We start from the raw sequence: 13342 nt of genomic DNA on the forward strand, positions 1-13342 counted from the left end.
ATATGTTAACATATCTCTAGCATTTTTCATTACTTGAACTCTTTCAAGGTAGGATAATAGCTTTATATGGATTATAATCATATATGCCAGTCTCTCCTCACCCCAGACACCTTGTAAATTACCTTGTAATTATTTTCTGCCCATGTAGGATCAGTGGAATTGCGTCTGGTGGAGGAAGGACGTCCTCAAGCATGGAGGCTATACTAAAGCTAGTTGCCGTCATCGCTGTGGTAGTGATTGGTGTTCAAACAGTCAGAGTATCAGGTAAGATTACCAACCCGACCTCCTCCTACTTACTGCTAAGCCACAGTTTGGCAGGCTAGGCGTGCGAATTCGTTGATCACGCCATATTTAGCGTGCAGCAGGTAGCGATTGAGATCGCAATATAACATTAAAAAACGGCCAAACTTGTTGACGGGGGGGGGGGAGGATTTAGTTTTTCACACTTTACATTAAAAAGAATGGCATTTCTTCAAAACGAAGAAATGATACATGCACTTACCAAGTTTTTGAATTTTTCAAGTGATTTATGTGAAATATATTTGTCACAATTTGTTTGAAGATGTGACACATCATAGCTTACATCTGAAATTGTTCAAAAACCTTTCTACCGTTCTACCTTTCATTCTTGCGTTACGAAAACAAAATATTAAAAAACATTCAAATTTACAAGGAGTATGAATAATTTAGTTGTGAACTGTACATTTTCTAATTGTTTCAAAATGCTGTTTAAATTTGCCAACAGTTTCAGTTTCAGTTTCTGTTTATTGTTTCATATTTCACACGTATTGTATATTGCAATGATTTTCACAAGGTCAGTGGTCAAATTAAATGTGAATTCTTTTAACATAGACAAAAACAGAATGTGGGTACCTCATTTTAATTTGTTCGAAAGCATTACATTAAAAGACTGAAAAAAGAAGAAGAGTAAAATGTGGAGGGGCCTATGGTGATAGCTATACTCCTGTTTATAGGCCCCGAAGAATAGTTAATTTTATATTAGTCTTTAAAAATAGAGGGAACGAGCAATTAATGCCAATTGTAGTCAGGGACGGCGATCCCGAGGCGGGGTGACACGCCCCCTCCCCCTCATTTTTTAGATAATAATATCCTTAATGAAACAGTGTAAAGGCTATATAGTCTCAAACAAACCTACACCATTAAACTTAGTACCACCGTCATTAGGCCAGGCACCAAATTTGGTAATCTGCTTTTGTGTTTCTAAAGACCGAGGTTTCCCATGTTTATTTACGAAAATGGAAATTCAATACTGGTAAGTTGTTCGATAACATCACTCAGTCTGATTTGATCCGAGACATATCTCATTAATGAATCAGTGTTAAAGCTATGAAGTCTCAAACAAACCTATACCATTAAACTTAGTTCCACCGCCTTGGTAACATTGTTCAGATGAGAAAAAATGGTGCAAAGATCGTGACTTCAATGATTGATGTACAATTAAAGATAATCTGAAAGTTTCAAAAACAGACCGTTATTAATGATACAAATTGGGAAAATTATCTTATCGATTTCTTTAATCTCCCAACTCTAGAATTATTACAATTTAATTACATTTTAGGTGAATGAAAATTGTCACAAAGCAATGTATTTGCTTTATATACCATTCCAGACATTAAGTGTTGTAAGATTTTTAAAAGCCTGTTATATGTCTTATTTTCATGTTAAAACGGTTGGAAAAATTCAAAAATGGTTGGGATAATTTGCTGTTAGAGGTTGTCGCACAGTGGATTTTTCTTGTTTTGTTTGCATGTTAGAGAGTTAGTATAGTAGAAGGAATATGATAAGTAACATTTCATACAAAACTAACGCGGTTTTTTTCATTAACCGTCATCGCTGTTCACTTTAAGCCAGATTGATATTATTAATTTGTTCGATAACATCATTCAGTTTGATTGGATTGGAGATATATCTCATTCATTAATGAAACAGTGTTAAGGCTATTTAGTATCAAACAAACCTACACCATTAAACTTCAAGCGAAACAGTAATACATCTGCTATGTGATTGTAGGCATGTTAAACATATTTGGGATAGGTTGGAACAATGGATATATGCTGGAACCGGAAATAGAATAATATTTTCACTACAAGATAATTTTTTTTGTTTAAGAGGTTCAAATAATTATGAATTGAATTGTATACTGATTGTGGTGCGACAGATGGTGTATACGTGCAAAGTAAAGAAAGCATTCCCCGACTTTAATAATATATGAGTTTCGATTAAAAAAAAATTCCAAAATGAAAAGTATAATGCACATTCGAACTGTAGAAATAATAAGTTCCCAAGAAAATGGTTTCATTTCATGAATTTGTTTATATAAATAAAATACAAATCCCGATTTTTTTTTTTTAAATATCATTAGCTGTGGTCACAAGAAAGTAGTTGTATATAGCCAAATAATCAAAGGATAATATGTCTCTTTATATTGTTTCTTCCATTTTTGTTGTTCAGGAATATCAAAAATCCATTATTGAAAATATGTGTGTCTTCTGTTAACTCGACAGTTCAACAAAGATTTGTATCTCGAGTAGTCAATTCGATTCATGTTATAAATATGAACTATTTTTAATATATGTTTGTTAATTTGTTGCAAACGAAAATCAATTAAATTCCTGTGGAGTGAAAAAGTATGAAGAAAAAATTGACTTCAAGCTCTCTCACACATGATATATTATGACAATTTCAAGGCTACTTATTATTTTATTTTCATGAATATACAAACGGCAACAGTTTAAATATAAAATGTTATTTCTTCAAACTTAAATCATTGGTCTGGAAACAATTATTTGCCAACTTTGTTGTATATTGTATCAGATTTTCACTAACGATGAACTTACATAGTGATGGAATTTTCAGGTTTCCAAAGTTTATTTAGGAAAAAAGAAGATTGATATTGTTAAGTTGTTTGATAACATCATTCATTTTGATGTGATGGGAGATATATCTCATTAACGAAACAGTGTTAAGGCTATATAGTCTCAAACAAAACTACACCATTAAATTTCATGCTCAATCACACATGATATATTATGACAATTTCAAGGCTACTTATTATTTTATTTTCATGAATATACAAACGGCAACAGTTTAAATATAAAATGTTATTTCTTCAAACTTAAATCATTGGTCTGGAAACAATTATTTGCCAACTTTGTTGTATATTGTATCAGATTTTCACTAACGATGAACTTACATAGTGATGGAATTTTCAGGTTTCCAAAGTTTATTTAGGAAAAAAGAAGATTGATATTGTTAAGTTGTTTGATAACATCATTCATTTTGATGTGATGGGAGATATATCTCATTAACGAAACAGTGTTAAGGCTATATAGTCTCAAACAAAACTACACCATTAAATTTCATGCTCAATCACACATGATATATTATGACAATTTCAAGGCTACTTATTATTTTATTTTCATGAATATACAAACGGCAACAGTTTAAATATAAAATGTTATTTCTTCAAACTTAAATCATTGGTCTGGAAACAATTATTTGCCAACTTTGTTGTATATTGTATCAGATTTTCACTAACGATGAACTTACATAGTGATGGAATTTTCAGGTTTCCAAAGTTTATTTAGGAAAAAAGAAGATTGATATTGTTAAGTTGTTTGATAACATCATTCATTTTGATGTGATGGGAGATATATCTCATTAACGAAACAGTGTTAAGGCTATATAGTCTCAAACAAAACTACACCATTAAATTTCATGCTCAATCACACATGATATATTGCGATAATTTCAAGGCTATTTATTATTTCAGGTTCATGTATTTTCAAACGGTTTTAAACATGACATGTCAGTTCTTCTCACTTAAATCATTGGTCTGGAAACAATTTTTTGCTATCTTTGATAAAATTATACTATATTTTCACTTAGAATGGAATTTACATTGTAATGCAATTTTCAGGTTTCCCAGGGTGTTTTATGAAAATAGAAGAATGATATTGTTAGGTTGTTCGATAACATCATTCAGTTTGATGTGATGGGAGATATATCTCATTAATGAAACAGTGTAAAGGCTATAGTCTCAAACAAACCCACACCATTAAACTTCAAACGAAACAGTAATACATCTGCTATGTGATTGTAGGCATGTTAAACATATTTGGGATAGGTTGGAACACTTGATATATGCTGGAACCGGAAATAGAATAATATTTTCACTACAAGATCAATTATGTGGTTAGAGAATATTTATGAATTGAATTGTATACTGATTGTGGTGCGACAGATGGTGTATACGTGCTAAGTAAAGAAAACATTGCCAGACTTTGATAATATTAGAGTTTCGATTATAAATGTTTTCAAAAATGAAAAGTATAATGCACATTCGAACTGTAGAAATAATAAGTTCCCCAAAAATGGTTTCATTTCAGGAATTTGTTTCTATAAATAAAATACAAATCCCGATTTTTTTTTTATATCATTAGCTGTGGTCACAAGAAAGTAGTTGTATATAGCCCAATAATCAAAGGATAATATGTCTCTTTATATTGTTTCTTCCATTTTCGTTGTTGAGGAATATCAAAAATCCATTATTGAAAAAATGTGTTTCTTCTGTTAACTCGACAGTTCAACAAAGATTTGTATCTCGAGTAGTCAATTTGATTCATGTTATAAATATGAATTATTTTTAATATATGTTTGTTAATTTGTTGCAAACGAAAATCAATTAAATTCCTGTGGAGTGAAAAAGTATGAAGAAAAAATTGACTTCAAGCTCTCTCACACATGATATATTGTGACAATTTCAAGGCTACTTATTATTTTATTTTCATGAATATACAAACGGCAACAGTTTTAATATAAAATGTTATTTCTTCAAACTTAAATCATTGGTCTGGAAACAATTATTTGCCAACTTTGTTGTATATTGTATTAGATTTTCACTAACGATGAACTTACATAGTGATGGAATTTTCAGGTTTCCAAAGTTTATTTAGGAAAAAAGAAGATTGATATTGTTAAGTTGTTTGATAACATCATTCATTTTGATGTGATGGGAGATATATCTCATTAACGAAACAGTGTTAAGGCTATATAGTCTCAAACAAAACTACACCATTAAATTTCATGCTCAATCACACATGATATATTGCGATAATTTCAAGGCTATTTATTATTTCAGGTTCATGTATTTTCAAACGATTTTAAACATGACATGTCAGTTCTTCTCACTTAAATCATTGGTCTGGAAACAATTTTTTGCTATCTTTGGTGTATATTGTACTATATTTTCACTTAGAAAGGAATTTACATTGTAATGCAATTTTCAGGTTTCCCAGGGTGTTTTATGAAAATAGAAGAATGATATTGTTAGGTTGTTCGATAACATCATTCAGTTTGATGTGATGGGAGATATATCTCATTAATGAAACAGTGTAAAGGATATAGTCTCAAACAAACCCACACCATTAAACTTCAAACGAAACAGTAATACATCTGCTATGTGATTTTAGGCATGTTAAACATATTTGGGATAGGTTGGAACACTTGATATATGCTGGAACCGGAAATAGAATAATATTTTCACTACAAGATCAATTATGTGGTTAGAGAGGTTCAAATATTTATGAATTGAATTGTATACTGATTGTGGTGCGACAGATGGTGTATACGTGCTAAGTGAAGAAAACATTGCCAGACTTTGATAATATTAGAGTTTCGATTATAAATGTTTTCAAAAATGAAAAGTATAATGCACATTCGAACTGTAGAAATAATAAGTTCCCCAAAAATGGTTTCATTTCAGGAATTTGTTTCTATAAATAAAATACAAATCCCGATTTTTTTTTTTTATATCATTAGCTGTGGTCACAAGAAAGTAGTTGTATATAGCCCAATAATCAAAGGATAATATGTCTCTTTATATTGTTTCTTCCATTTTCGTTGTTGAGGAATATCAAAAATCCATTATTGAAAAAATGTGTTTCTTCTGTTAACTCGACAGTTCAACAAAGATTTGTATCTCGAGTAGTCAATTTGATTCATGTTATAAATATGAATTATTTTTAATATATGTTTGTTAATTTGTTGCAAACGAAAATCAATTAAATTGCTGTGGAGTGAAAAAGTATGAAGAAAAAATTGACTTCAAGCTCACTCACACATGATATATTATGACAATTTTAAGGCTACTTATTATTTTATTTTCATGAATATACAAACGGCAACAGTTTTAATATAAAATGTTATTTCTTCAAACTTAAATCATTGGTCTGGAAACAATTATTTGCCAACTTTGTTGTATATTGTATCAGATTTTCACTAACGATGAACTTACATAGTGATGGAATTTTCAGGTTTCCAAAGTTTATTTAGGAAAAAAGAAGATTGATATTGTTAAGTTGTTTGATAACATCATTCAGTTTGATGTAATGGGAGATATATCTCATTAACGAAACAGTGTTAAGGCTATATAGTCTCAAACAAAACTACACTATTAAATTTCATGCTCAATCACACATGATATATTGCGATAATTTCAAGGCTATCTATTATTTCAGGTTCATGTATTTTCAAACGGTTTTAAACATGACATGTCAGTTCTTCTCACTTAAATCATTGGTCTGGAAACAATTTTTTGCTATCTTTGGTGTATATTGTACTATATTTTCACTTAGAATGGAATTTACATTGTAATGCAATTTTCAGGTTTCCCAGGGTGTTTTATGAAAATAGAAGAATGATATTGTTAGGTTGTTCGATAACATCATTCAGTTTGATGTGATGGGAGATATATCTCATTAATGAAACAGTGTAAAGGCTATAGTCTCAAACAAACCCACACCATTAAACTTCAAACGAAACAGTAATACATCTGCTATGTGATTGTAGGCATGTTAAACATATTTGGGATAGGTTGGAACACTTGATATATGCTGGAACCGGAAATAGAATAATATTTTCACTACAAGATCAATTATGTGGTTAGAGAGGTTCAAATATTTATGAATTGAATTGTATACTGATTGTGGTGCGACAGATGGTGTATACGTGCTAAGTAAAGAAAACATTGCCAGACTTTGATAATATTAGAGTTTCGATTATAAATGTTTTCAAAAATGAAAAGTATAATGCACATTCGAACTGTAGAAATAATAAGTTCCCCAAAAATGGTTTCATTTCAGGAATTTGTTTCTATAAATAAAATACAAATCCCGATTTTTTTTAAATATTATTAGCTGTGGTCACAAGAAAGTAGTTGTATATAGCCAAATAATCAAAGGATAATATGTCTCTTTATATTGTTTCTTCCATTTTTGTTGTTCAGGAATATCAAAAATCCATTATTGAAAAAATGTGTTTCTTCTGTTAACTCGACAGTTCAACAAAGATTTGTATCTCGAGTAGTCAATTTGATTCATGTTATAAATATGAATTATTTTTAATATATGTTTGTTAATTTGTTGCAAACGAAAATCAATTAAATTCCTGTGGAGTGAAAAAGTATGAAGAAAAAATTGACTTCAAGCTCTCTCACACATGATATATTGTGACAATTTCAAGGCTACTTATTATTTTATTTTCATGAATATACAAACGGCAACAGTTTTAATATAAAATGTTATTTCTTCTCATTTAAATCATTGGTCTGGAAACAATTATTTGCCAACTTTGTTGTATATTGTATCAGATTTTCACTAACGATGAACTTACATAGTGATGGAATTTTCAGGTTTCCAAAGTTTATTTAGGAAAAAAGAAGATTGATAATGTTAAGTTGTTTGATAACATCATTCAGTTTGATGTGATGGGAGATATATCTCATTAACGAAACAGTGTTAAGGCTATATAGTCTCAAACAAAACTACACTATTAAATTTCATGCTCAATCACACATGATATATTGCGATAATTTCAAGGCTATTTATTATTTCAGGTTCATGTATTTTCAAACGCTTTTAAACATGACATGTCAGTTCTTCTCACTTAAATCATTGGTCTGGAAACAATTTTTTGCTATCTTTGGTGTATATTGTACTATATTTTCACTTAGAATGGAATTTACATTGTAATGCAATTTTCAGGTTTCCCAGGGTGTTTTATGAAAATAGAAGAATGATATTGTTAGGTTGTTCGATAACATCATTCAGTTTGATGTGATGGGAGATATATCTCATTAATGAAACAGTGTAAAGGCTATAGTCTCAAACAAACCCACACCATTAAACTTCAAACGAAACAGTAATACATCTGCTATGTGATTGTAGGCATGTTAAACATATTTGGGATAGGTTGGAACACTTGATATATGCTGGAACCGGAAATAGAATAATATTTTCACTACAAGATCAATTATGTGGTTAGAGAATATTTATGAATTTAATTGTATACTGATTGTGGTGCGACAGATGGTGTATACGTGCTAAGTAAAGAAAACATTGCCAGACTTTGATAATATTAGAGTTTCGATTATAAATGTTTTCAAAAATGAAAAGTATAATGCACATTCGAACTGTAGAAATAATAAGTTCCCCAACAATGGTTTCATTTCAGGAATTTGTTTCTATAAATAAAATACAAATCCCGATTTTTTTTTTTATATCATTAGCTGTGGTCACAAGAAAGTAGTTGTATATAGCCCAATAATCAAAGGATAATATGTCTCTTTATATTGTTTCTTCCATTTTCGTTGTTGAGGAATATCAAAAATCCATTATTGAAAAAATGTGTTTCTTCTGTTAACTCGACAGTTCAACAAAGATTTGTATCTCGAGTAGTCAATTTGATTCATGTTATAAATATGAACTATTTTTAATATATGTTTGTTAATTTGTTGCAAACGAAAATCAATTAAATTCCTGTGGAGTGAAAAAGTATGAAGAAAAAATTGACTTCAAGCTCTCTCGCACATGATATATTGTGACAATTTCAAGGCTACTTATTATTTTATTTTCATGAATATACAAACGGCAACAGTTTTAATATAAAATGTTATTTCTTCAAACTTAAATCATTGGTCTGGAAACAAATATTTGCCAACTTTGTTGGATATTGTATTACATTTGTTTAATACTTAAAATGGAATTTACATTGTAATGCAATTTTCAGGTTTCCCAGGTTTATTTAGAAAAACAGAAGATTGATATTGTTAAGTTGTTCGATAACCTCATTCAGTTTCATTTGATTGGTGATATATCTCATAAATAAAACAGTGTAAAGACTATATAGTCTTTTTGCGTACGGGTAGCGAAAATGTTATACATATATTTGTTTCTTCATAATAAGTTTCAATTTAATTAAATTACGTTTTTTGATATACACGAGACTATGTCATTGTTGTAACTTCCGGAGCCTATGACCTACAAGCACTGCTTTCTCTTCAGGCTCCATCATATTTCTTCCTTTATTCAACTTAGTCGTATGTAATATTCTATTTGGTTTGTATAAACGCATCCTAAAATGAGTACAAAATGTAACATGCTAAATGTAATGATGTATTATACAACATGTGAAATATGAAAATAAACTGAACTGAAACAAACCTACACCATTAAACTTCAAGCTCACTCACATATGATATATTGCGACACTTTCAAGGCTACTTATTATTGCCAGTTAATTTTTTGTTTTACAAATGGCAACAGTTTTAATATAACATGTAAGTAATTCTCATTTATATCATTGGTCTGGAAACAATTACTTGCCCATTGTTGTATTTTGTATAAGGGTGACTCTGAGGACACCTCATATTCTCTGCGGTTACCGCAAGTATCTCTCGATTTTGGGGGCGTATATACGGCCGCTGTATCCTAGCCGTAGAGCAAATGTGACCTAGGCATAACTAATGACGTATATCCACTACGTACTTTTTTCCTACAGCAACCTGCACTTTCTCTATCTCTCCCTCTCTCTCTGTATTGTTTACCCCTTCTCTTTTTACCGTCACAGTACTTTGTATGTAACCATGAAATAAATACATTTAGTAAACTATTTTTCATAATTAAATAGACTATGAACTCTGTGTACATGTATGTGTAAATGAGAATCCAGTAAGAGGATTTCATTATATTGTTTGTAAGTGTACTAGTGCTGTATAATGAGTGCAGCCTAAGACTACTTCCTAGTTCCGTGAATATTGTAAGGATTTTGGAATATAAGTTGCTGAAGATGTTTTCAAGCTCAGTAATTTTGCTGAAAAAGGAAGTTTTGGATTGAAGTAATGCAGATGACTTTTGGAAAATACATGAATAGTTTCGAAAGTGTTATGAGTTAATTCAGTATCAATGTGAATACCTGAGACAAGGAATGACTTGTTAATTTATGGATTATTGAAGGCTGAGAGTAGAATAAAACCCAAGGGTCTATGTGCACAAAATTAATGATCATCAGTCTCAGGGCCCTAACGTGTATGAATCTCATTAGGCAATAGTATAGGGATAGTTAAACGTGCCAGATTTAATGTTTGTGTGCCGTATCGTTTATGTATCATTTAGTTAATTATTTTCATGTTTCATTTTTCAAGAGCGGCAATTCTAACGTTTCAAATATGAAACATTTGGAACTTATCCTACGATGGTAAATGACCATTTGGGAACAATGCTAGGAACCGATTTTAGATGTTGCTCCTTCTCTCTATTGGAATTTATTGGGTGTTTATCAAGAAGATTTTATTCAAATGGACATAAGTCTACGTACTTTTGCATTCATTTATTAAAACATTCTCCATTAACATATACTTCTATACTTAAAACTTCAATTAAGGATGTAGATCTATTTATCTATATGTATTTATCGATGTACTTATTCTTTGACTCACTTTCATTGCATCATTACATGACGTAGGTGAAGTATGTCCTCATGTGACCATAACATGTCCCTTAACCACTCTGGAGAGCGGTGAGACTGTACAGTTCATCCCGAAACTCATGCAACCCGGTCAAGAGGTGTTAATATCTGGCCTCCCAGCAATCCTCGTGATTCCTGATAGTGTACGGCGTTATTATTGCACAGAACCAGGTTAGTATTTACATGCAAAATCTCTGAAATGAGGCGGAACAAAAAAAAGGGGGGGGGGAGGGGAGGCCTTGTTTTTTCCGAAAGTTCATAACTACAAAGTTTCGTAGACTCCGGAAAAACGAAATTCCCCATATCATCCCATGGTTGAGAGAGGGTTCATAATTTCGAACGTTTGCTGCAATGTTCCGGAGGTTCGTTTAATATCCGAATGTTCATAATTCCAAAGGTGAAAAAGGGTTCATTATTCTGAAAATGTGTGTAATTCTGAAAATTAAAAAGCCTCGGTATTCGGAAGGTTCATAATTCCGATAAACGATACACTGTTGTACCTCATTTTCGGAATTACGAATCCTATTTCATTTTTAGGATATATGAACTATCGGAATTACAAACCTTTGGAAAGAACGACATGTAACCGAAAAATAAAGCTAGAGCCGAAAAAATGCGTTCGTGTCAATTCATATTTATATGACACTACAATTTTATTTTTTTTGTGGATTGTGGATTGCCCTACAAACGTGACCAGGCATATTTTTTACAGAAAATGTCATTCATTCAATATCATTATAATTCTATATTCACTGATAGAGGGTGTCGTGATAATAATAGAGGTTAATGCAACTAACTCTAAGTCCAACGGTGGAGGGTTCTAATACCAGCCTGGTACTAAAATGTGCTTTGGCAAGGCATACTCGAACCTTTTGCCTTCCGGTTTCATTTTGTCGTGCCATGCCATTTTCAAAAGCTTCTTCCGTTCAATTTTTTTTTCTTCAACTTTTAAAAATGTATTTTCCACACAATTTCTGATGAAAAAGAAAGGCATGTTAACTTACACTTTTAAATGGACATGTGACAAAATGATATAAGAAACGAGTAAGTAACAGTTGATTAGGTAGTCTAAATTTGTACTATGGATTCGTTTTATTGAAGAAAGCTTAATTGAACATTGTTTCGAACTTACGTTGAATAGTTTATTGAAGGGGCCTTTTGACACCTAGTTGTGTACAGGCAAAAAAAGGACATTGATTAAAGATAAACTTGAGTTCTGGTAAAAAAAAAAAAATGAATTCTCACAGAATCTAACAAAACTAACGAAATTCAGGGTAGTACTAGCCCCGACACCATGTGTGTTGTCCCATATACTTCTTTCTGTGTATAAAGTGAGTGTTACTTTACCAAGACTCTGCCAAATTTATGATGATTTTGATGACTCCAGAACCTTGTATTACACACCATTACTTACATGCTATATGATCAACTTTTCTGATCCATTCCACACCTTTTCTTTCACAATGCAATCGCATTACTAGAACTCAAGTTTATCTTTAAGCCTGCCTTAAACCAAAACGCGTACGCTTCTGCCTTTTTACTACGGGGGCACGTGTCACCTGTTCCACCCTGTAGGTACTCCACTCAGGCTCTGTTCTAGACGAAAATCCCCTTTTTGTGGGGGTGGTTGTAGACCCTACAAATGTAAAATTTCACTACAAAATGTATGAAGTTACCACAAGTGACAAAAGTGAAAACATTTCACCCGCAGTGTGAAATGTTAGGCACACCTCCGTCGCTTGTTTTGGTTAGGTGTTGTCATGGGGGTGGGTGGTCAGAGGTTTAATTCTAAAATGATAATAATAATTTACAAGGCTAGTAATTAAGGATGATCTGGTGGTTCAGGCGTGTTCTTATCGATTTCTGTTACTCTCTCTCTAACCCTTTCTTTCTTTTCTGGCTTGTTTAAATTTATTTTTTTAGCCATTGGATGGGACACCGGACACGAACTCTCGTGTCCACTGTTACTACCAATATACATTACTGTTTTGTACATGTGTGTATTTTTGTATTAGACCTTGGGGTATTCACTTTTCTTACCTATGTCTCTCCCCCCCCCCCCCCCCCCCCCCCCCCCTCTGTGTTATCTTTGTCACCAGCATGCCGCTCAAACCCTTGTCTTCATGGAGGCACTTGCAAGGAGACGGACGCAGGATTTACTTGTCTCTGTTTAGATGGCTACCGTGGTGAAAGATGTGCAGAAGGTAAGTGAGACAAATGGATATGCATTAGGGGGGTATGGGGGTAGGGGGACCCTTGTACAGCAAGAAAATCCTGAGGAGAGCGAGCATGGCAAGATAAGAGGGCTAGCATGTTTTGTTGTAGTTAAGGTCTTGATGGAAGGTGTGAGGAGTATCAGTGAAAAGAGGCATACGCAGAGTTTTTGTTTACGAGGGGGGGGGGGGGAGGGTGCAAACCCTTTTTTGAATCCTTGTCTACATGCACATGGAGGTTCATGTACTCATGAGGAGAGCGATACAGGATTTACCTGTCTCTCTTTTGAAGGCCATAATGAGAG

The 13342-nt window shown here is 32.2% G+C and overlaps 1 protein-coding gene across 2 annotated transcripts in view; it reads left to right on the plus strand.

Moving 5' to 3' along the window:
- The window catches only part of LOC100893033 (EGF-like repeat and discoidin I-like domain-containing protein 3), a 40900-nt gene that overhangs the window by 14092 nt on the left and 13466 nt on the right, over positions 1 to 13342 (plus strand). For both annotated transcript variants that reach the window (XM_030982922.1, XM_030982923.1), the window contains exons 3-5: positions 149 to 264; positions 10822 to 10995; positions 12924 to 13028. In XM_030982922.1, coding sequence (XP_030838782.1) covers positions 149 to 264; positions 10822 to 10995; positions 12924 to 13028 — 395 coding nt within the window. The remainder of the gene's footprint in view (positions 1 to 148; positions 265 to 10821; positions 10996 to 12923; positions 13029 to 13342) is intronic.

The sequence above is a fragment of the Strongylocentrotus purpuratus genome, unplaced genomic scaffold (assembly GCF_000002235.5).
Source record: "Strongylocentrotus purpuratus isolate Spur 01 unplaced genomic scaffold, Spur_5.0 spur5_scaffold_13, whole genome shotgun sequence".
In the NCBI taxonomy this organism is placed as follows: Eukaryota; Metazoa; Echinodermata; class Echinoidea; order Camarodonta; family Strongylocentrotidae; genus Strongylocentrotus; species Strongylocentrotus purpuratus.